At 49.2% G+C, this 22,483-nt stretch overlaps 3 protein-coding genes across 13 annotated transcripts in view; 2 read left to right on the forward strand and 1 right to left on the reverse strand.

The window, feature by feature from the left end:
- The window catches only part of MRPL37 (mitochondrial ribosomal protein L37), an 18,312-nt gene extending 3,203 nt beyond the window's left edge, over positions 1-15,109 (reverse strand). For both annotated transcript variants that reach the window (XM_026854010.1, XM_026854009.1), the window contains exon 1: positions 15,094-15,109. The gene's annotated coding sequence lies outside the window, so the exon portion shown is untranslated. The remainder of the gene's footprint in view (positions 1-15,093) is intronic.
- LOC113482900 (NADH-cytochrome b5 reductase-like) lies at positions 98-11,747 on the forward strand. Of its 2 annotated transcripts, none has more exons than XM_026854008.1 (7): positions 98-143; positions 1,292-1,471; positions 2,404-2,552; positions 3,744-3,831; positions 6,963-7,067; positions 8,794-8,997; positions 10,658-11,747. In XM_026854008.1, exons 2-7 carry the CDS (start codon positions 1,295-1,297, stop codon positions 10,859-10,861), a joined length of 927 nt encoding a protein of 308 aa, XP_026709809.1. In that variant the 5' UTR covers positions 98-143; positions 1,292-1,294; the 3' UTR covers positions 10,862-11,747. The 2 variants fall into 2 exon arrangements, with proteins under 2 accessions (XP_026709809.1, XP_026709808.1); XM_026854007.1 differs by lacking the exon at positions 98-143 and adding an exon at positions 205-591.
- CDCP2 (CUB domain containing protein 2) overlaps positions 14,589-22,483 on the forward strand; it is a 17,166-nt gene continuing 9,271 nt past the window's right edge. The window contains exons 1-7 of one of the 9 annotated variants that reach the window (XM_026853999.1): positions 14,589-15,037; positions 15,154-15,583; positions 15,932-16,065; positions 17,873-18,220; positions 18,301-18,645; positions 19,133-19,486; positions 22,275-22,453. In XM_026853999.1, coding sequence (XP_026709800.1) covers positions 15,990-16,065; positions 17,873-18,220; positions 18,301-18,645; positions 19,133-19,486; positions 22,275-22,453 — 1,302 coding nt within the window. In that variant the 5' untranslated portion in view covers positions 14,589-15,037; positions 15,154-15,583; positions 15,932-15,989. Of the gene's footprint in view, positions 15,038-15,107; positions 15,584-15,931; positions 16,066-17,872; positions 18,221-18,300; positions 18,646-19,132; positions 19,487-22,274; positions 22,454-22,483 lie in introns of those variants that run through there. The other 8 variants (XM_026853998.1, XM_026854001.1, XM_026854002.1 and 5 more) reach the window with 8 other exon arrangements.

The following is a 22,483-nucleotide window of genomic DNA, read 5'->3' on the forward strand; positions in this document are numbered from 1 at the left end:
GGGAGGAGCAGTTGAGAGACCGGCCCTTGGGGGGCGGGGGCTGCCGGGCCTGCAGGTCTGGGGCCTGGGGACTGGGGCCTGGGGCCTGAGCCGGGGCTCCGCGGGGCGGGTTCTGCGAGTGCCCAGGCCCTCAGCCGTACACAGTGAGTGCTCGGAACTCTATAAATGTGGCCAGCCCGAGCCTCGGGACTCAGGGTTCCACCCGCGGCCTAGTCAGGGTCCCCCATCTTCATCACCCCTGGAGGAGCTGTGGGTGCTCAGGGCCCCCAGGCCCGCTATGGGGGCACGGACCTGGCAGCCGCTGTGGAAAGCTTTTAGTTCTCTTTTTTCTCCCTGTAATGTTAGAATAAGTGTATTTGTGTTGCAGGGGTGAAGGTTAGTTAATTAATTAACCTTGAAAATGAAGCTACTCTTAAGTGTTAAGTGTTCTCTTCCTCAGCCTCCTCACCCGTGGCTTTGTAATTTCCTCTGGACCTCCTTTTGTCTGATAGAGTTACAGATGCATTGGGAACAGCGTTAAGCCCACCATTGTGTAAAAATAGCAGAGTCCCTCAGAGGGCTGCATCGTGATTTCGGTTTGAGGAGCATTCAGTAGGTATATGCCTGTCTGGAACAAGGGTGGTTGTAAGGGATAAAAATCATGCTGCCCGTGGTTCTTGCCTTTTATCTGCATTTAAAGCCCGACTCAAATCTGCCAGATAACCAAAGCGTTTGTTTGTCTGTGACTTTACCATGTTTGCCTCTAGTCTCTTGGCTCTAAACCCCACTTTCAGCACATTTGCCCTCCTCCCATTTTAAAGCTGTGCTCCAGCAGGCCATGTCTTGGTGATTGGGGTTTGTTACTTGTTCTCCTGGAGCCAGCTGCAGATTTTTTTAAAGATGTTTGTGCTCCGGTTGACCAAGCTGCTCTTTTGTAAGAAATCACCATGGCAGAACGAGCAGGAGTAAGGGTGTGCCTGCTGCTGCTGGAGGTTGCTTTTGCTGGGCAGCCAGGCTGGGAAGCGGAGCTTGAGGTTGGGCTGGGGTCAGCTGTGCAGCTCTGGGCCTGTAGCTGCCACGTCTGGTATTCCTGCACTGGATAGCTCAGAGGCAGCGAGCGAGCACTTGAGCAAAAATGGAGCATTGCAGGCACCAGATCGGCTCGCAGGTTTTCAGTTTTCTGTGTCCTCTGAGATACACATGCAGGATGCTTAAGAGAGATTTTCTCAGTCCTTCTCTAAATAATGCTTGGCTGATGAGCACGTGCTGCTCTTCAGTGTGCTGGTTTTGATGCAGGGCTTGTGTTTTGCAGACAATGAGTGGAAATGAGCACGACTGGCTGGCTCTCAAACCCCAGGAACCTTCTTCATCCCAGTGCTGCGGCAGTGGCTGCAAACCCTGCATCTATGATGTGTATGAGAAGGAGCTTGCACAATGGGAGAGGGCCAAAGCCAAGCAAGACAAAAGCCTCCTCCTGGAAAACAAGGAGCAGGTCAATTTATCTTCTTCACATCCTAGAGCCTGTGCTTTGATCGTACTTGTTAGCATGAGGGGTTGTGGTGTTGGGCAAGGGATGCAGCAGTAGATTAAAGCAGTGCCTTAAGAGAAGACTGTAAAGGCAATTCCCCAAACTCTGCCTTCACAGCCACCCTCCCCCTTGCCCGCTCTCTCCCTGCTGTAATGTGATTTTCCAAGTGTCGAGTTCACCCTGGTGTCGCATTACAGCCCTGGGTCTGCAGCTTCTCCTTGCTCGGGTACCTCAGCCAGCCAGAGCCAGCCTCTCTGGAAAGTGGGAATAGGTGAAAGGTACAAAGAATCACAATTTTCTCTGATGGTTTCCTCGGAGAACCTCTGTTTTCCTGACCTTTTTCACCTTTTCCCGATTCTTTGACTTATTCTGAGGGTGAAAAAAGCTTCTTTGTGTGTGGTGGAGTAGTTGTCTTCAGAGCGTAATTTTAAACTTGTCAGTGCCCTTTTACATAAGATTAACTATGCTGGGTCAAGCAAAAATGATCAGCATTGAAACAGCTAACAATATTTCCTATTCCCAGTGGTCGTCGGTAGGTTTCAAAGTTGCCCCCAAAGCAGCGCTCAGCTCTTTTAGCAGTATTATTTCTGTTTGTTTCCAGACAAGAGAAAATGATTGTGGTGAGTCATAATAGGATGACCTTGCTGGAAGGTGTAAAAATGTAATTTAAAAGGGGGAGGGGGAGGGAATGTAAGATCCCAAAGTGCATGCCGCAGAACATGATAATGAATCAGCAGAGAGCTGAAATTTGCGCTGGGCCCCAGCGTTTAATACGCGTACTTCTGGAGTCCTGAGTATCTCCGGCACTAAATTAGCACACACGGTTGCTTCCAAAGAAAAATGAAATAATAAAAGACACCATCTAACCAAGTAATTATTTATTGTTGTTCTTGCAGAGCAATAATTCAGAACTGAATCCAGATACATTTACTGCATTCAACATAAGCTCAGTGGAGCAGCTAACAGAGGACACCTACCAGTACAAATTTGAATTACCGGGAAATAGCAGTCTGCGATTGAGTTTAGGACAACATATCGTGTTAAGGTATTGTTCTCTCTGCTAGTTAAACAGTCTGCATTATGTAACCTAATATGTAGGTTTTTGTCGATAGACAAAGCCTTCATACCAGGCAAATCATAATTCCTATACCTCCACGGTAACACAGATGAAAGAACTTGTGAGCTCGTTAGTGCTACTAATTTTATAGTAAAAGCCATTCCAAAGCTGTATTTTTCCTCAGCATTATCATTGCGTCAGTGGGTTAGAAAGAACCAGGTGTGATTAAGAAAACCCATTTGCAGAAAGAGTCAAAGACAGATGATTTACTCCAGCATGTTGGGATGAAGACAATGAGCTGTGCTTAGCCCAGAGCTTGGTATTTTAGGCCATGTGTCTTGAGGTAACTCAGCACTCGGGGTGTTACTCCCGGTGTCCAGGCATTTCCTGCCTGATTTCTAACAAAACAACCCTCCTGCATAGTTTATTGCTTGCCAGAAAGGAGCCACTTGGGAAGAGTTTATGTCTCTCTCAGCCATCTGTGGTGATCATTGCCAGATAGAAAAAGTCATGTTATGATGCCATTGATCTGTATCTGTTGACGTTATTTGTGCGTTAACAGCTGATGTGTACAGCTGGCTGGCTGTTGAAAGTACACGCTTCTCCCTTCAGCCATCTCTCATAATGCTTCAGAGGAGAAGGTTCGGTCACTTCAATCAATTACCACAGTCAGTAGTAAAGAGCAAGGTGGATATATTCTATGGAAAGAGAAGACTTAAAGGAAAATATGGTATATATTGACAAGACCTGGGGTCAAGGCTGTGCCCCACCTTCCATTATTTAATTACCGGATGCTGTCTGGACACAGAAAGGAAAGTAGACCCCAGCCCAAAAGAGGTAGCAAACTTAACCATGAAAACAAAATTTTCTCTGGCCTTTGCCACTCTTGCACGTTTGGCTGTTTCTCACAAACCAGCTCAAACATCCTTCCAGGGGTGTGTCCAAGAGCTGAATGTGAGGTACAGCTGGGGCCACTGCTGGGAAAACAAAAGGTGTGTTTAGCCATTATGTACTCCCCGGATTTTTACCTCCGGAAGGGAAATGTTTTGCATCTGTACGCAGGCTGGGCCATTGGGAAGAGGACCTGCAGCCTCCCTCATCTCCACAGAGAACTGCAGAAGTTTGGTAATACCAGTCAATGACCCAAGTCACAGTGGGTTCCTGTATTTCTTTCCTCAGAGGAGTGGTGAATGGTTTGGAGGTCCAGCGAGCCTATACCCCGATTAGCCCAGGGAATGCAGAAGGGTACTTTGAAGTGTTAATGAAAGTAAGTAAGCCTGTACAATATGGATTAGAGTCGAAGGTGCCGGGGCCTGTGTTTTCTTTAGGAACCAAGCACGCTGTCAGCACTTTAAGCAAGACTCTCTCAAATCCCTCATGGACTGTTTCGGTGTTGTTTTGAAGCGGTTGTGCTTTGCTGATAAAAATTGTAGGTTTTCCCACAAAACCGAAAGCCGAGGAAGGTGACGCACAAACAAGTGCTTTGCAGCATAAGCCCTGTTAAGTACTTGGGAGAACCTCTCAGGAGCACTGTGGTCACCAGCGTGGAAAGAGGTGCCCCTTCCACTTCCACAATTTCATTTTGCCTTTTCAATCTGTCTTTGAAATCGCACCCAGTTGTCAGCCCAGTTGAACCACTGAGTCTGGGGAGTCGTTGCCCAGCTGTTACCCTCCCCCTTGTGTTTTGCTTTAAGAACGCTCCTCAGGAAAATTTTTCATTTTGTTTAAAAATCTAGACAGGCAGCTGTTTCTGGTTTGCAGGCAGGGCTCTGGAGCTGCCTGCAGGCTGAGAGCGTCCCTGTGGCCCACGGGCTGCACCTATTGAGGTGCAAGGGGTGGCAAAGCCCCATTTTGGACGCATGTTCCAGCCATTCTGGAGGCCGCCACAAAATGTTGGTTGAGTTCAGAAGGATTTTGTAGGAGAACTTGGCTTGGAAATTTGTCTGTATAAAGTCTGGGGCGCCCTCATAAATGATTACTTTGTGTGGAGAATATCCAATTGATGAAAATTTTTCTGATACTGCATTTGTATGTCACTAGTGATTCCTCAGGGTAGACACAGGCTTCAGTATAGGTGTGCAGCACAGAGTGCTGGGTATCCCAGGTGGCTTGCAGAGAATGACCACTTGTCCTCTGCCTGCCTTCCAGGATTTCACTTTTTTGGGGTTTACTATGTGTTATATGTTCAAACACAAATCCTGTTCTTTAGAAAAGTGTACAGCTTCTATAGGACACCTGTGGGAGGGTCATTTCACCATTCTTGTGGCAATTGGCGTATGGTAGGGGAGAGAAATGTTGCATTAATAGGATACATTCACAGGATGACTGTGAAATTTCATGTATACTTGCTTATTACTCACAGGTTTTGCATTTCAATAATAATAGTAATGATTGTAATGATACCTTTCCTTTATATAGAACCTTTCATCCCAAAGGGAGCTCTAGTTATTCTCTGGCAGTGACAAAAGAGGTTGGTAACACCCAGTGTAAAGCAGCCATTTTTATAACTCACCCTGTAGGTTGTGGTATATTTCACACTATTCAGGCAATTTTGGAAAGTACTATATTATTATTATTACTATGCAATCCAAGCACTGTTCAAATCCTTCTGTCTCCTGTTATTATAGCATTGCATTTGTGATACTACAGTTAAGAGTGAGGGAGTTGCCATTTAGAGAGCATAACCCTCTTTTTGAGTGATTTTGTAATGTTAGGGTTTCTCTCCATGTAAAACTGGGTGTAGAAGTTTTCCCCCAGGAGATAATTATTTTTTTCTTTTTATTTAGAAAAATTCCTTTTAAACCCACTCAATCACTTCTCACTTCAATTTTTGGAAATAATTTTGGTGAAAGAAGGATTGTTTTAGTTTCCATTACCCTGGTCCACTGGGAATAGGCAGTAAGTGGGGCTGCCTTTTCTGTTCTTGCCGTGGGTCTCCATATATATTTGAAGAAGGGAGGTATAAAATACAGCTCCTTTGATGCCACTGCACACTCTTTGCATGAGAGACTTGGTACCTGCCCAGAGCTCTCTGAACATAAAATGTTTCTGACAGCAACTCAGAGCCTTGATATGTGTATGTTACACATTTACCTTTTGAATGTAACAACCGGTGCTAATAGTTGTTAATACTTCAGGTATCTTGTTTAAGTGAGGTTGTTAGGAGGGGAGGAGCATCTCTGTTCTTTATTAGCTAACACTGCTTGCAAGCACAAGCGCGCGTTCCCTCATTCGCTTTTTCTTAGCTTCTTTGTGGTTCACCAATTTCATTTGCCTGCAGTGCAGCTTGGTGGCCAGCCAAGGCACCAGGGTGTGGAGCTGGGCTTCTGTCCAATGCGTGTGCAGAAAATACCCCAAAATACGCTTCTTTCGTATGGGCTGGAGTCTTTGAAGGCTTAAATCATATCTCATCTTTTGACCTCTGGTTGTGTTGCGCTTCCTCGGGCTTATCAGTGGCATCGCCTCTGTGCGAGACCAGCCACAGCTCCTGGGCTTATCTGCTCTTGCTGCTCGGGCCAGCCCTTATTCCCTGGCCAGATCCCTTAGACTGTGGCCGTTCTTCTGTGCATGTTCTAATTAACCATAAAGTGGTCATACAGATAGACAGTACAGGTATATACAGCACATAGCAACAAGGCTGCTTGGATGAGCCCTTCATTTTCCAGCCTCTTCTTGCTTCTCTGTTTCTAGCAAGCACTGACCCTTCCTCATCAGTCATGAGTGAGGTTAGCATTCCTGCAGGCAAAAGCCTAGATTAATATCCTTTGTGCCTGGTAGAAAGTACAGCAGATTTTGCTAAGTTTTTCTTTTGGGAGGCCCAAATTAACATTTTTTTTTTTTTAAATGTGAAGACATCCCTTAGAGTCCAGATGATCTGTTCTGAAAAAAAGAGTTTTATAAATGAGAAACCTGACTTCGGATCGCTAATTGTATCAACACAGCATCTGAGAGACTGAAATAAAGCAAGAGCTATGCACTGTTTATATAACTACTAGTACCCAGAGGGCATTTCCAGACCCCATACCCTGAGATTGAGAGCACTTGAAGGCTTGGACTGTGCTTTGCATTCAAGACACTCTTCTCTGTGTGCTTTGTAAGCAAGAACTCTGATAAGCTTTTTCCAGTTTTGGAGATTCAGGCTGCGTGAGAGTGGGTTGTGTTTACATTATAGTCAAACTGGAATGGATCCAATATGATTTAATTTAAATGTCTTTGTTTTGGGTCTAACTTTGAGTTATTTTTCAAATAGAATGATCTTTCTTTCTTTTTAAACACATGAAATGTTTTTTTTTGTCCCTTTCTTGTTTAAATGTAGATAACTTTATAATTGACTTTAAGCTGGGAAACTTTCCAACAGAGTATAATTATTCTTTTCTTTTGTGCAATGTTTTTTATTAGTGCTATGAAGCTGGGCTAATGTCACAATACATAAAAACGTGGAAAAAAGGAGACACGGTCTTTTGGCGTGGGCCGTTTGGAGGGTTCCCATATCGACCTAATAAGGTTAGTTCCCTAAGAGACATAGGATGTTTCAGCCTGTGGCAGCTAGCTTTGTTTAGTACTCCCCTTAGAAGGGAAGACATCAATTTGATTACTGTTTCCATGATTATTTTAGGGACTTCCTGGGTTACTGTACAGTGCTAGAGCATTAGCAGTCAATTGGAGAAAGTACACCTTACTGAACTGCAGAATATTTAAGGAGGAAGAGGAGAGGGAGGTGGATGGGAGCCTGGAAAATATTAGCAAGGCTCTGTTCATCACTTGCACTAGGAGTTCCTGATGTGTTTAACAAAGGGAACTTATTTTGTACCAGCAATGAGTGTGGATTGGATGTTGCCTTGTTTGAACCACATTGCTGTTCTGTGACCGAGCGTGAGCGAAGGAGAGGTGTTGTTCTTTTTCTCTTGGGTATTCCCTGAACTGTAGCAGCTTCAGTGAGGTGTCACGTCACCCAGCCACTCTGCAAATGTTGATCCCACCTGCTGATACCAGACTCGGTGCAAAGAAAGGCAGATCCAATTTCAGAGGAAGCCTTCTCACACATACTAATTCGGTTACTTAATTCTGACCTTTGAAATGAGGAGCAAAATTGAAACACTGGTCATTAAGATCCCAAAGCTGTATTTTTTTTTTTAATTTTTTTTTTCCCCCAACAGAAACAAGGCTGTAAAATCCCAGTGGCCAAGCTCCATGCAGAGCAATTGTGTTCTGCGTCCTGAAATGCTCTCCCTGCTGTTTTAGGCTACTGTTCCCTTCTCTTCTTAAAAGCTTCCAGATAATCATTTGGAACAGAACATGGCAGTCATGCCTAGAAGCGGCTGCGTTCAGGGGCTCTCTGGGTGATCCGTGTACATGCAGTTGGCAGAGCACCTGAGGAACCTTTAAAGCAACTTGCTGTAGAAGAACTGTTTATTATTTAGGAATTATAACAAAAGTCTCAAATACTAGTTTCATAGTAAATTTTTGTTTTATCTCTGTTTGCTGCCAATAGAATAGGATTCAGATTCCGGCAGATCAGATCCATGCACAATAAACTGCCTAGTCAAAACAGAGCACAAGCAGCCTCTGAGGGCTTAATAGGGGCTTCAGTCCCAGTTCTGGCACTGGTGTGCTGGCTGGCACCTGGGGAAACTGCTGGGAACCTTCGGTCCTTCTACGCACAGCACCTTACTGCCTGAACATCCCTATCGTGAGTCAAGTGAATGTCCCCCCTTGAAGGTGGGAAGCACTGTGTGCTGCTGGGAGCTCTTTGAGAAAAGCTAGATCATGCACCAGGAAGATATGTGGATCAGGATGGAGAATAAACCATTTCCTCCAGAGAACATTCAGGATTTGCAGCATTCAGGATAAACACAGGGAGCATTTCCAGTGGGAAAACAACACACAGTGGGTCAGCAAAGTGTACTGCAGAATTGGAACTGAAATATAAATTAACTGCAATCAAGACTAAAGTTAAGACAAATATTTATATTTGAGTAAAATACAGTTTTGTTACATTTGATATATAAACCCTGAAAGTTTTTATATATCTTTATATATATATTCTTCTCAGAAAAATACGTTCTGAGATTTGAATTTACTTCATGACATTCTGATATGTTCTCTCTCTCTCTCTCTCTCTCTCTCTCTCGGGGCCCTTTACCAGTGTGGCAGCAAGCAGGAACTGACAATGAGTACATCCGTTTCCAGTCACCTCAGCTCATTCAAAATTCTCTGTTTTGTTGGCTAGCACGGAGAACTCCTCATGCTGGCATCTGGTACCGGCCTCGCACCAATGCTTCCCATCCTCCAGTCCATAACAGATGATGAAGAGGATGAAACCTTTGTAACTCTTGTTGGCTGCTTCCGTACATTTGACAAAATTTACCTGAAACCTCTTCTCCAGGATTTGGCTCGATACTGGAACATCAGAATATTTTATGTCCTAAGCCAGGTAAATAAATGGATATGAAACGTGCTTGTGTGAAGGTTCTGGGTGCTGAATGAGCCTCCTGTTTTTTCTGTCAATGTGATCTTAATTCTTTCCTAATCATAGAGAGTATTTTGTGATCCAGTAGCTGCTCTTCTTAAATCTGCTACATATTCTCATACTGCTAACAGTCTGGAGAATTTCAGGGAAGCAACTGTGTCACTGCTTGTTCCTCTTTACCTTCTTGGTTCTATTGGGATGGACCCACTGGTTCATAGTCATTGTTGATTATTTCCCCCCCACTTCAGATGGTTGTTGCGCTTAAACATCTGTGCAAAGAAAACTGGACTCTGGGAGACCCACAGCAAATAAACTATTTCTTCTTTCCTGATGCCAGTGCCTTAATCTGTCCTTATCTTCCATTCATTGCTCATGGCTAGAGCTCCTTTCTTCTAGTGTGTTAGCACCAACTTCCCAGCAATTATCTTTCCCAGCTGACCCATTTTTAAACTTCTTAAAGTTGTTTCCCCCTCTGTAAAATTACTTTTTCTGCCACATCCATGGGATGAGGGCATACCTCTCAGTGGTCTTACGTTTTGAGCAGTCTTTTTCATTTCCATTTGGTCCCAAAGTTGCCTGTGTTCTGCACTGATTTGGTAGTTGAAAATTATTTCCCTCAGAAATGAGGATTCATTGCAGGGAGGATACAGAAAGAATTATTTATGCTAAGGGAATGAATCCCATTGCATTTTTAGTTTCTCAGATGAATCATTTTTTTCTATCTCTCATGGTGGATCTGCCTCATACATTATGTTCCACATATGGCCTCGACAAGTTGAGATTGGGTATAGAGAAAAGTACTTGTGATTTAGGCACCCCCTCAGCTACTTTATAGGAGAGTAGCCAGTAATTGTCTCTGGTGACATAGCTTAAGTACCCTTTTCAGGACAGTGCTGCCTCAAGAGCATGAGGAGGAGGTCTTGAAATTCAATCAGTGAAGGGCAAGAAACCCACCTGACCCCTGTCAACACTGCCTGCCCCTTGTGTACATCTCTGCCTTCCTTCTCTTCTCTTGGCAGGTTTGTTGTAGTCCAGCACTGACTGAATCGTCCCTTTTAGGGGATTATATTTCTGTCTGTCTCAGCATTTCACTCTGCTGCCTGTCACCACCACATCTGAGCATCTTCTGCTTCTAATTAATAGCAGTAGGGGAGTCCCTGCTGGATCTAACACGGTGGGATCTAACGTTTCTCGTGGGATCAGCGCTGTGTTTGGAGCAGGGCTGAATTCCTTCAGTTTTGGTCGAGGGAGATGGGACTGAAAGAGACTTGGGAATGGAAGAGGCAATAGAGAGGAATAGATTTAAGATTTAGGACTTGGGAGTAGAAGTAGCATGGTGGGAAGTGGTTCTCAAAGGAGAAGGTTCTGCAGTGTTTCTTGGCAAGAGTTCGCACTCTGGTTTTGTTCAGTCTGCTCTGAGTGAGTGGCTAGGTCTTGTGACAGGGAATGACTTTATCTGGTCTTTGGAAGAGGAACATAGCTCTTAGGATGGATCAGTTCTACACAGATGGAGTTACAAGGGTGACAAACGTCCTGTGCAGTACTCTGAGGGGAAGAGGGAGATTTGGCTCTAAGCAATCATCTTTTTTTAACATGGCACACTGCAAACCTTTTATCTTTTCAGGAAACATCACTGGAGAAACTTCCTTGGAGCTATCAGGAAAACACTTATACTGGTCGTCTCAGTGAAGATTTGCTGAAGATGATAATAAATTCCTGTCGAAGAAAGCCATTTGTATTAATATGTGGCTCTTCTGCATTCAGTGAAGATATGAGTAGATATTTGAAAGCTGCAGGAATCGAAGAAAATTCCTGTTTTGTCTTTTAGCAGAATATTCCTGATCTAAGAAATCTTAGGCCGAGTCTTGGATGTCCTTGTTTCTCTGCAGACATTGCTCAAATTCAGTCGTCTCCATAGACTGAGTTCCTTGTGCATATACTGTCATACCCTTTGGATCAAATATTTGTCTCCAGTACGGTTCTCCCTCTTGAGAGTGTTTTAAGGATCAGGTCTCACTCCAGAGTGGCTGCTACGATCACCTACACCTTGGGGAACAGCGTGGTGATGTTAATGGAAGTCTGTACATGCAATCTTAAAGAGATCCTAAGGGTACTAAAAAGCATCCAAGTACATAGCTCTGCTATAACACAAAGACTATTGTCTTGCTTTGTGATCCATGTTAGTCTGCAGTGATATTTGCCCTGTTAGATATCCAGAGGAGAAATTTAATCTTCGAGGAGAAGACTGCCTGGCCAAGGGAACAGCAGAGCACTGGCCCGGCCCTCTGGAGTCCGTGGGGTTCATTTTGGTTGTGTCATTATCTTGCTGGGCAGTGCCAGGCAAGTCACTTTAACCTCTGTGCACCTCGGTTGCCCCATTATAGACTAATATAGAGAAGGAGGCACTGATCTTCCCTGAAAAGAGCCTTTTCAACCATATATGGAAGAACTATACCTGGGAATGGAAGTATACTGATGCCCAGTGAGGAGTGAGGCAGGCTGCCCTCCTGCCCTGGCACAGCCTGCCTTGTCTACGCTGATCCTTAACACACATAAGGCTGCCTGGGGAAAGAAACAGCATGTTTTAAAACTGTGGGAGAAAGCATCCGCATTGTAGCTGCTATCTGTCAGGGAGGATGGTTGGTTGCTTCCTGTGTCCCCTAAGTGTTGTAGAATAGCCCTGGTTCATTAAATTGAACCTCTTTTCAAATAAACAGCTGGTTCTTTTTGTCACAGAACTCTCACAGGTGCCCTAAGCATATGAGAACACCACCTGAGGAGTGAAAGCTTCTCAAGGCTTTGCTGGGGCGCTCTGCCGTGGGGCGGGGGCCAGAGCTGAAGGCCTGCCTTGGGGCATGAACACCCCGTGGCTGCCCTGGCACCTTCTGCTTCTTCCAGCCCAAGGCACTGCTGCCTTTCCTCCGGGGTATCTGCTGTCCACTCTTCTGCCCTCTTAGACCACTCCGTTTACTAAGTACACCTTGTAACACGGACTTTCTGCACACCTTTGTGCTTTTCTGTTCATTCCCAGTTCATCCTGTGTCAGGGTTTCCCAGACATGATGTTGCATTATCATTCATGCCTTATTTTTTACCTGCAATCACCTTACATAAAGGAGAGGTAGTTTAAGAGTTACTCAAAACCAGCAGCTAAAACGATGGCTCTGATTCACGCGTTGGGAGGAAGCGTAGGTTCCCCTCGCATCAGTGAGGGTTGTCTCCAGTTACCAAATGCCTGGAATTAATCCCATGGAGCTGCAGCTTTTATGTTCATTTCCTCAGAGCAAGAGTTGACAAGAAAGCCGTCTTCGTAACCCAAAATAGGGTTCTGGATTTTAACACAGGGAAATCCAGGGAAGTTGTCCATCATAGGTCCAAGGCAAGTTCTTGACTCCCATCCAAACTGTGCTTCAGCTGCTGTTAGCCCCTGTGTAGCGGAGGTGGTTCTGCACAGCATGGGGCTGATAAAATAAGGAATTGCTTTCTCCAGTTTCTCTTCTTACTTTGGCCTTAGCTGGGAACATGGGGAAAATATTTTCCTCAAATATGACATACTCTGAAAACCTTACTTATATACTCTTGCTTTAAATCCTTACTTATATACCTCTTGCTCTGAATATTCTGCCTAAGATTTTGCTAAAAATCCACCCAGCCTTTTTGCAAAGGCCTGAAGTAAAACTTCACGCTCGCTTCGGAAAAGCGAGGACTTTCTACAACAAAAGCTGGGAGTGTTCCTTTAAACGCAACCCCAATATGTCTGGGTATTTCAGCACATATGGGCCACCGTGGTTAAACCCTACCCAGCTGGTCCGGCCGTTCTGCCGCGAAGCCTCCGTCTTTGTTCGTGGCTAAAAGGGAGGGTGGTGAGAGACGGAGCAGGCTGTGAATGCTGCGGGTTGCAATCCTGCAAAGGCAGGCTGCAGGAGAGCGGGAGGAGGTGATGCATGCCGAGCCGGCAGCCCAGCTCGCCGCGCCGGAGGGGACGGGGGTCTTTGCCAGACATTCTCTGTGGGGGAGAGAGTGCCCTTGGAAGTATGAACTCGAAGGGGCCTTTAAACCGCCCGTAGGCACTTTTCTATTTTCTGGCCTTCTCTCCTTTCCCCCTCCCGCCTTTTGTCATTTCTCAGGCTGGCTTTGACACAAGTCCCCTCTTCTCAGCCGTGTCCCCCGTGGGGACAGCTTCTTTCAGAGGCATGCGTGGCGCATCTGCAAAGGCAGGGACGTTAGATGGAGAGGCTCTCGGGCAGGATTTTCCCTACCAAGGGAAGATGAGTGGTTTCCTTCCCTTTGGAAGTCCAGAAACTACCCCGTGGTGGCAGTTTCATAGGGAAATGGTGGCGATGCTGTCGATTATCGGGGGATCTGTGGAGCTGGAGGTGCGTGAGCTCCCTGCATGGTGGGTGGCTGCTGCCAGGACAGGGCAGGGGGGTGCTGGCAGGATCCCTCTCCTGCTGGGGCAGGGGGGTGCAGGCAGGATGCTTTGGTGCTCTGGCTGCCCTCCAGGAAGACTCCACTGCCTGTGCAGCGCTGTGCGCTTTGCTTTGCTTCCTTTCTTCTTCCTCATGTGCAGCTTAAATACCTTCTCCATTTCATCTCATTATTTCCTGCCTAAATAATTCCTGTTTCTCCTGGGGACTGTATTTAAACCTTTGATCTCCTCTGAAGTCTCAGTCCTGATCACATCCTTTCTATTTAAATGAATCAAATGCCTTTTTGACTCATGATTTATAAATTTTCCCAAAGGGGAATAGAGGCAGCCCTGATAGACCACACCTCAAAATCACCCACTGTGTCTTTGGCCGGAGCCAGAGCACCCTGGGTTTAGCCAGAGCACCTCCAACCAGACCTTATGCAGAAGGACCTGCCTGGCTCCTTTGCCTGCTCCCTGCCACATCTCATCCTCCCCCTGCCTCCCTCCACCCTCCCTCTCTGCTTGTGTCACCTGGGCTCAGGCCCAGCCAGGGAACGGCCACCCCCGGGTCAGGAGGGGGTGATATATGCCCTCTCCCAGGAGGGGGGCACAGCTGCTGTGCTGCACAGCCCTGGCCTCTCCCCCTGGTCTCCTGGGGATGTCGCTGATGTAGAGCGCAGCTGGAGGGATGGAGAAGAGTGGCCACATAGCTACTGGTGTCCCAGACACTGTCTCCGTGCTGAGAGGTGCCATGGCGCTGAGGCCGTCGGTGGAAGGGCTGGAGGACAGCGGGTGTTGCCGGAGATGGATGTGGCGAGGGTGAATGTGTGACTCTGTCATTCAACGATGGAGAAGCTGGGGAGCACGTTGTCCATCACCCATGGTGCCAGACCTCTCCTGCCTCTTTGCTGTGGGTGCTGGCCCCATGTGTGTTGGACAAGGCACAGGGACAGCCTTCCTCTCTGAACCCACTGGCAAAGCAGCTAATGAGGCTCTGCAGTATCTCTGAGAGGTCGGCAGGAGATGTGCCAGCACAGCAGCCATCTCCCCAAGCTGGAGCTTTGTGCTGCAGCCTGGGACAGGGAGAGCTGCCTTGCATCAACTCCTCTGAACATGCACTTAGTCCTGGTGCCCATGGGGTGACGCACTGCCCAATGCCCCAGGACAGACACCCCAATGTCCCCCACCTCCGCTGGGCTCAGGACAGAGGGCTCCTGCCTGGGATGCCCTGATGCTCCCACCAGCCCTCAGCCTGGCTCCAGCGAGGCCAGGCAGTGGGGAGAGAGCCTATACAAATATTATTGTTGTTATTATTACCCATAAATATATGCAGGCACTTAACAACCTTGGCATGGAGCATTTCCTGGGGATTCATGACCAGTTGGCGTTAATGGTCCTTAGCTGCACCTCAGGCCATCAGCTCCTCCCAGCCCATCATTAATCCACAGGAAATGTCTCAGGCATCGATCCTCGTTGCTTAATTAATAAATGCAACTTGTCTCTCCACCCAAGATTTAGAGATACTCACTGCTTCTTTCCCCACTGCTTTGAAGGTGACTTTTTTAGCACAGGTCCCTCACGCTGGGAAGCCTGTGTGGGTTATTGTTTCCTGGCATTCATCTGGGTGTGGGCTATGGCAGCAGGAAAGTCTGTTCTCTCCTGGGCGGGAGGGAAGGAACTGAACCGCTGCTGGGTTTGGGCTTTCTCCAGCTAATGTGGCACAGCACGAGGAGCACATCTTTCCCACCGAACGCAAAGCCTTGATTACCTTCAGCCGAGTGCATCCAAGAGCCTGGGTGAGAAGGAGTGAGAGCTGGCATGGAAGAAGATGGTAATTCTCCAAGGCCTTAGCAGGTTCTATAATAATCAATGGTTTTTGCCCGTGAGTCACAATTCATCTCTACTCTTCCTTGGGGGAGGTGGGATTTGCTATCTTTAGTGCTTGCGACTGCCGCTTTCCCAGGCTGAGCATCCCGCAGAGCCTGGGCACTCGCTGCAGGGATGCTGACCTGGCAGCCGACCTGGAGATGTGGCTGCATTTAAATCCTGTTCCCTCTTTCTCTAGCTTTTACCACTGGCTGGCTTTGTGCAGTGGGTGCCGCAGTACAAATCACGTTAATTCCTGAGGTGCTTTTCCGTGGTAAGTCTGAAATTCCCATTTTGGTTCACTGGCTTGCTTGGCGAACTAAATTATTTTCATAGCCCCTTAAGGGCGTATTGTCAGCCCAGACTTACTGCCGTTATACACCATATCTGAAACATTAATATCTCTTCTAAATATAGTGTATTGACAAGGTATCTGGTATAGTGTAAATCCTTGGGACATTTGATCCAGATCATTAAAACTGAGTGAAGGAAGGGAGGAATAGATCAAGTTACCGTGCTGCTCTTAATTCAAACAAGCAATGAATTATTCATTCTGCCATTAATTCTACCGTCCTCACGCTTTTTATTTATTTCTGTCTTTATTTATTTTTTTTCCTCACAGATAGACAGATCCAAAAGGATGCTCGGGTGCCGGTGAGGGGAGATTTGCCTGCCGGAGGATGGGGTGCATGGGGTTGGGCTGCCTGGCAGTGCTGGCCGTGCTGTGCGGGGCTCTTGGGGATGCTCCCAGCAGAGGTAAGAGCCTGGTCCCATCTCTCAATGGGGACCCCGGGGAGGAGAGGGCTGTTTGAGGGTGCTGCAGTGGCTCTGGGGTGCAAGCAGGTCCCAGCTCTCAGCCTGTGCAGGGAGAGGGGTTTGCTCAGGCCAGGGGCTGCCCAGCTTGGCCTGGGGAAAGGAGCTGGGATCTGCAGTCGCTGAGCGCAGCAGGAAGTGCGGGACACTGCTCCGCACTTGATTTTCTGTCTCACACTTATTTCCCTGAAGATTGCAGGTAGGGGTTGTCCTGTTGTGGTGTACAGGTTCTTTGCTGAAGGGTTTGTTAACTTCTGGAGTTGCACATGCCTATATAAATATATATATATATATATACATACATACATATTTGTACATATATATGTGAATGTATGTATGCATATGTATGCTGCTGTGCGTGTAATAAACCCCTCACCTTACCTGGATAAAACACCCCCCAGGACTCGGGGCAGGGTTAGCAGACAACACAGTAATCCAGGGGGCTAGGGAGGGCCAGATCAGGCCAGTAACTTGGCTAATGAGCAGTACCCCTCCCCCAAAACAGCAGGGCCTTTCTCACAAAAGGGCTGTGTCAGAAACCAAACCCCATCTTTGCCCCGGTGGGGGTGCTCCTGAGGGGCAAGCAGCTGCCCCGCTGCCCAGCACTGCCTGCTCACCCCCCCGCCTGCACCCACCTGGGCTTCCCAGAGCACCCCAAGGCACCCATCCCTTCATCCATCAATCTGCCTGCCCCATGGCTATTCACCCCACCCACATGCTCCCCTCTTGGATATTTAATTCCAATTACATTATTCCTTTAGTACCAGCCCCATATTACTTTATTATCTATCCCTAGTAATTAGCAAGGCGGTTTTAGATCTGGCCAGTTTTGCTGCTTGTGCCGACACACCCACACATGCACACCCCCCTCTTACCCATTTTTTTCCTGTGGTGCTGCATCACACACATCCGCAGGACCCCCCCCTCGCTGGGAGGTCACGGCACCGGCAAGCGTGATGAAAAGCAACGCGCGCTGGCTGGCTATTGATTTGCAATATACTTGGCCGAGATTGATGGCAGCAAGTGCCCAACCTTGCTTGGGAACCCGCACAGGTCTCCCGGGGTCTGCACAGGGTCTGTGTCCCTCCCAGACATGATGTATGTGCCCACTATATCAGCTTCTTCACCCCAACCCTAATCAGACCCAGGGGCAGGTGGCAGCCGCCCCCCTGCCTCCCCCCCCATTCCGCCTTATTTTATAATAACCATGTCTCAGTATGAAGATTTCATTAGAAAATCGATCCCTACATGCATAACTCATTGTTAAGCGCATCAAGCCCTTCACCCCTATTTCTTCCAGCTTGAATTCACCGATACTACCATTATATGGGGGGAGCATCATCAGTGGGTGGCACAAAGCTGAGGGGCTGGGCAGCCAGGGCACTGGTGAGGCTGGAACCAGTGAGCCTTTAAAACTTACTCCCTACTTTCTTTTTCCCAGCAATAAATCGATGGGGACATCACGCTGTCGCTGGCAGGACAAGCTCATGGGCACGGCTGAGCCCTGCTGCAGCCACACCATGGGGCAGCACAGGAGTGGCAGGGGGAGAAGGGGGCAGTGGAGGGATGAAAGCTGATGGGGGTACTCGTGTCCAGGGAGAAGCGGGGGCTGAGCCCAGCTGAGATCTGCAGGGTGCTGGTGCTTCGGTAGTGCTGGTGGTGGGATGGAGCCGGTGCTGTGCACCCCGTCTCCGTTCTTTTAGGCTTTCCCATGGAAAGGGGACATCACATCCACCTCTGTGTCCCCCAGGCATCAAATGCGGGGGGGTGCTCTCAGCACCCTCTGGCAATTTCTCCAGCCCCAACTTCCCAGGGCTGTACCCCTACGAGACAGAGTGCACGTGGCTGATCGTGGTGGCCGAGGGCTCCTCCGTCCTGCTCTCCTTCAGCCACTTCGAGCTGGAGTACCATGCTGCCTGCGCCTACGACTACCTCCAGGTCTACAACGGGGCTGCTCGAGACCGGGGCAACCTCCTGGGCACCTTCTGCGGCCACAGCCCCCCACCACCCTTCTCCTCCGCCTGGCACGTCATGGCCGTCGTCTTCCGCTCCGACCGCCACGTGGCCAAGCGTGGCTTCGCCGCCGCCTACCGGAAAGGTAGTGAGGAGGGATGGTGGTGGCGGAGAATCGTCTGTCCATCCTCTCCCACCATCCTCACCATCCGTGCCTCCTCACAGATGCCTGTGGCGGGCAGCTGACTGGGCTGTCCGGGGAGATCACCAGCCCCCGCTACCCTGAGACCTACCCCAACGACGCCGAGTGCCGCTGGAACATCGGGGGGGACGGTGGCAGCGGCCTCCTCACCCTGGTGTTTGCTGACTTCCAGGTGGAGGGGGGCCAGGGCTGTGGCTTTGACTATGTGGCCCTGTTCGATGGCCCCACCACTGCCGCCCCCCGCCTGGGACGCTACTGTGGCAACACCCGCCCGCCCCGCACCGTCTCCTCCACCCCGCACCTCCTCCTCCTCTTCAAGTCAGACTTCAACATCGGTGGCAGGGGCTTCAAGGCCCATTTCTACTCGGGTGCGGGGTTCTCGGGGTGGTGGGGCAGTGGGAAGGATGTGGGGATGGGTCCCCAAGGTGGTGATGGCGATGCTGTCCCTCCCACAGCAGCAAGAGGGGATGATAGAGGAGAGGAGCCCTTTGGGGAGAGCTCATGAGGTCATGGTGTGAGGTGTAAACCACCACACAAAGCAAATGGCGTTGTTGTGGCTCTCCCAGGCCCTGGGTTGTCTTTCTCTTGAGCAAGAGCTGTCCTTCCCCCTTGCTCATGACATTCCCTGGGGATACAGGTTTTCCCTCTCTGCCCTTGTAGGACTTTGGCCACCTTGGGGTATTCTCCAAAACTGATGGGTGTCCATCAACCAGATGCAAGTCTGGGGAGCAGTGAGGTGGAGGGCAGTGCATGCTTTAGCAATAAAATAAGGGATTGCTCATCCGCCAGCTTATCCCCGCCCAGGGGCCTTCAGGTTGGCTTTCATTATTTCCTTTCCCCTTTTTCCCTAAGCAGGTGAGTGCCAGGAGGTTTTCACCACCGTCAAAGGGAATTTCTCTAGCCCTCGGTACCCCAACTTCTACCCCAACAACCTCAAGTGCCAGTGGAGCATCCAGCTGCCCCCGGGCTACCGGGTCAAGGTCTTCTTCCTGGACATGGAGCTGGAGGGCCGGAGCAGCCTGACGGGTGGCTGTGACTATGACCACCTGGCTGCCTTCGATGGTGGCACTGAGGACGGGTCCCTTCTGGGGCGCTGGTGTGGGTGGGAGAGCCTGGCACCTGTCACCTCCCGCAGCAACCAGCTGCTGCTGGTCCTCCACACCGACCGCAACACGGCCAAGAGGGGCTTCTCCATCGCCTACGTGGGAGGTAAGGTCTCACTTGGGTGCTCTGCAGTGCTTTATTTCCATTGGGATATGCCCAAGACCATGTAATTTCCAGAAGAACCATGAAGTGAAGATACTCACCTGAGGGAGCAGAGCACGTGGCTCTTTAGGGATGAGGTGAAGAAGGTGTGGTGGGTGAGTTCCAGCTCTCGCAGAGTGCGAGATGCACATGCTCCACATCATGCTTAGTATTCAGGAGATGCTTTCCAGCTTCTCTTCCTGTCATCTCTGCCACTTCGATGCTCCTGCTCCTCTCTCAGGGCATGAAGGAGAGAAAACCCAGGTGGTTTTTATGGGACCAAAGCCCCAGGGTAGGTGACCAGCTCAAGCATCACGACACTGTTCTCTTCTCCATCCCTGCTGGCACATGGCTGAGCAGGCAGACATAAAACATGTCCCCTCCTCCTCTGGCAGCAGCACTGGAGGGGCAGGACTCCGGGGCATGGTGTTCCCAAATCCTCCCAGCCAGCCCTGCCCGGGACCTCTCTGCTGCCAGTGTGCCCACATCCCAGCTGGTGCATCCGCAGCTGGTGGGAGGAGCGGCATGTAACCTTCCTCGTGTATTTGCCAACCTCTGCACCTCAAAAGCCAGCAAATTTATGGCATTTGTTGTATTTCAAGATAATTACATCTGAGCTGACCTGTGTGTCAGGGATGATTCAGTCAGGGGCAGCCTCATTGGTGGGCAGGAGCCAGAGCAGAGCTGCTGGATGAGCAGCACAGGAGCTGGGGGTGGCTGGCCCTGGGTTTACAAGCTTTTATCCCCTCGGCAGCAAAACCATTCTTCATTTCCAGTGTAGCAGAAGCAACGTGGGGGTATGTGGCTCTAAGGGTAAGAGATGGGATGAGGTTTTGTCCTCAGCCTCTGCAGCCTGAGTGAGATTGTACCAGACATCTAGTAGGACCTTAGTGTGTACAGCAGGTCTGTCCCTGTCCTTGTCTTGTTTATTTCTTACTGTTTTACAGTGATGTGCAGGGAGAGAAATCTTGGCCTCGCTGTGTCTGGTCGTGGAGAAACCCCATTCCCTTTGGAGGAGCTTGCAGGCAGATAGATGGGATGCTAGCTTGAACAGCAGGGGAAAGCCCCACCATGGAGGACGTGGCTTCTCCCAGCTGCCTGAAGCTCCCGCATCCCCCAGTACACACTGCTGGATGCACGTTGGCAGTGGACAAAAGCTTGGACATAAAACCAAGCCTCCCTCCATAAAGCTAAGGCTGCCTGCTCTGTTTGCCCAGCGATTTGGGCATCTGCTTGCAATTAGCAGCCTGCATGGCACATCCAACCGCCAGCACCCTGCCAGGAGAGCAGCTGCCCTCCGCGGGGGCACCGGCCTCTCCCCACCGCTGGCTTCCTCAGGAGCCCTCGGTGGCAAAGGGGCACCTCAGCCTCCACGTCCACATCCACAGCTCTTCAGACATGCAAATATTTTCTTTTTGTGTCCACATCTATGGCCCTTCAGCCATGCAGATATTTTCCTTCCAGGCCCACGAAAGGGCATGACTTGGGCTGGGCATGTATGATTTATGGCCGTTTGAGTGAAAGCATTCACGCCGGGAGATAGGATCCATTTTCTCCTCCTCCTCCTCTTGATCTAATGCACTTTAGTTATTTGGTAAATCTTCTAATGATTTTATAATGCACTAAGTGGAGAAAAGGGACACTATTTTTTTGTATTGATTTTATTGCATCTTACCAGTTTCATAAGGCCAAGATTCAGAGGAAGCTGGAATAATTCAATAATTCATACTGCCCAAGTGGCTGGTTCAAGCTGAGTCAGGATTAACTTTAAAGAGGGGGGCATTTTTCCTCCCTGCTTCTTTCCCTGTGAGAATGCTTTCTGCATTCAGAGGGGCCAAATATGGTGTCCGAGGCAGAGTGATGGAGAGGGGCTGGGTTTCCTTGCTCTTCATCTTGACATCATGGGCAGTTCAACCGCAGCTCCCTCCACACACTCTTCACCAGCTCCCCATCAAAAATAACGTTCTGGGGGCGGTGGAGGGCTGATGATGCTTGCGACAGGACCTGGGCTGGGCCATCCCTAGGAGGCTGCCCCAGGGCCGGGGACCCAGCTCACCCTTCCTTGGGGACCATCACTCCAGGGTGGGCAGGGGTGGGGTCCCCCTGAGATGCATCTCCTCCATTTTGTCGCTGTAAGAGTCTCTTGCAGGGGTGTTGTAGCATGCAGGGCAGCTCTGTGCCCGTGGCAAGCCATCAGCAAAGCTCTCATGGTCTAATCCTGGGCAGCAACTCCAATGTTTCACTGGCTTTGCAATGATGGTGAGTGGCTGCTCTCACAGGGTAAATCCCTCCTTGCTTATGGCAGTGGTGACCTGATGGTGTGGCCTATAATGGCACTTGAGTGTCTCTCAGGGAGCTGGGAAGGAGGAGGAAGCTCAAGAGGGTTGTTGGTGGGGTCTCTCCCTGGGGCAGAAAGCAGGGCAATGCCTGGGAGCCAACTGTGCCTGACTTTGTCACAGGACAGAGCTAAAATACTGATACTGCTTTCTGCAGTTCAGGTGTAGCTCCTTTTTTCCTGAAAACTCATCCCATGAGTCCTACAGCAACACCAGCTACTGCGAGATGCATGGCAAACTCATGATGCCGATGTCTCTGCTACTCCTGGCACCACTGGTTGCCTGCTTCGTGTGTGATGGGGGCAGCGAGCTTTGAAAATGGCTGTGGCTCTGCACTGAGCTACTGCAGTCGCTGCAGCCTGGGGAAATCCCCTCCCAGCCATCCTTCATGTGTACCTTGTTTACTGTCCCAACAGTTGTGCCCATGAACGTCAGCTGCACCCGGACAGACTTCCACATCCAGATCCCTGTGCGGTCCCTGGCCCAGCTGGAGAGGAAAAGGATTTATTTGGGGACCCCCTTCTGTGCAGCCCAGGTGGTTGGTGGGAACTTTAAAATACACAGCAGGTTTGACACCTGTGGCACTGAAACCCAGGTAAGCAGTCGGCAAAACTTCCTTCAAAGC

Source organism: Athene cunicularia, assembly GCF_003259725.1.
Source record: "Athene cunicularia isolate RWA chromosome 8 unlocalized genomic scaffold, athCun1 chr8_part1, whole genome shotgun sequence".
In the NCBI taxonomy this organism is placed as follows: Eukaryota; Metazoa; Chordata; class Aves; order Strigiformes; family Strigidae; genus Athene; species Athene cunicularia.

Excerpts from the sequence above, each read along its gene's own strand:
- LOC113482900 (XM_026854008.1), top strand. The coding sequence starts at position 1,295 with ATGAGTGGAAATGAGCACGACTGGCTGGCTCTCAAACCCCAGGAACCT. Across the intron at positions 2,553-3,743 it reads GGACAACATATCGTGTTAAG|AGGAGTGGTGAATGGTTTGG; the intron begins GTATTGTTCTCT and ends TTCTTTCCTCAG. Across the intron at positions 8,998-10,657 it reads TATTTTATGTCCTAAGCCAG|GAAACATCACTGGAGAAACT; the intron begins GTAAATAAATGG and ends TTATCTTTTCAG.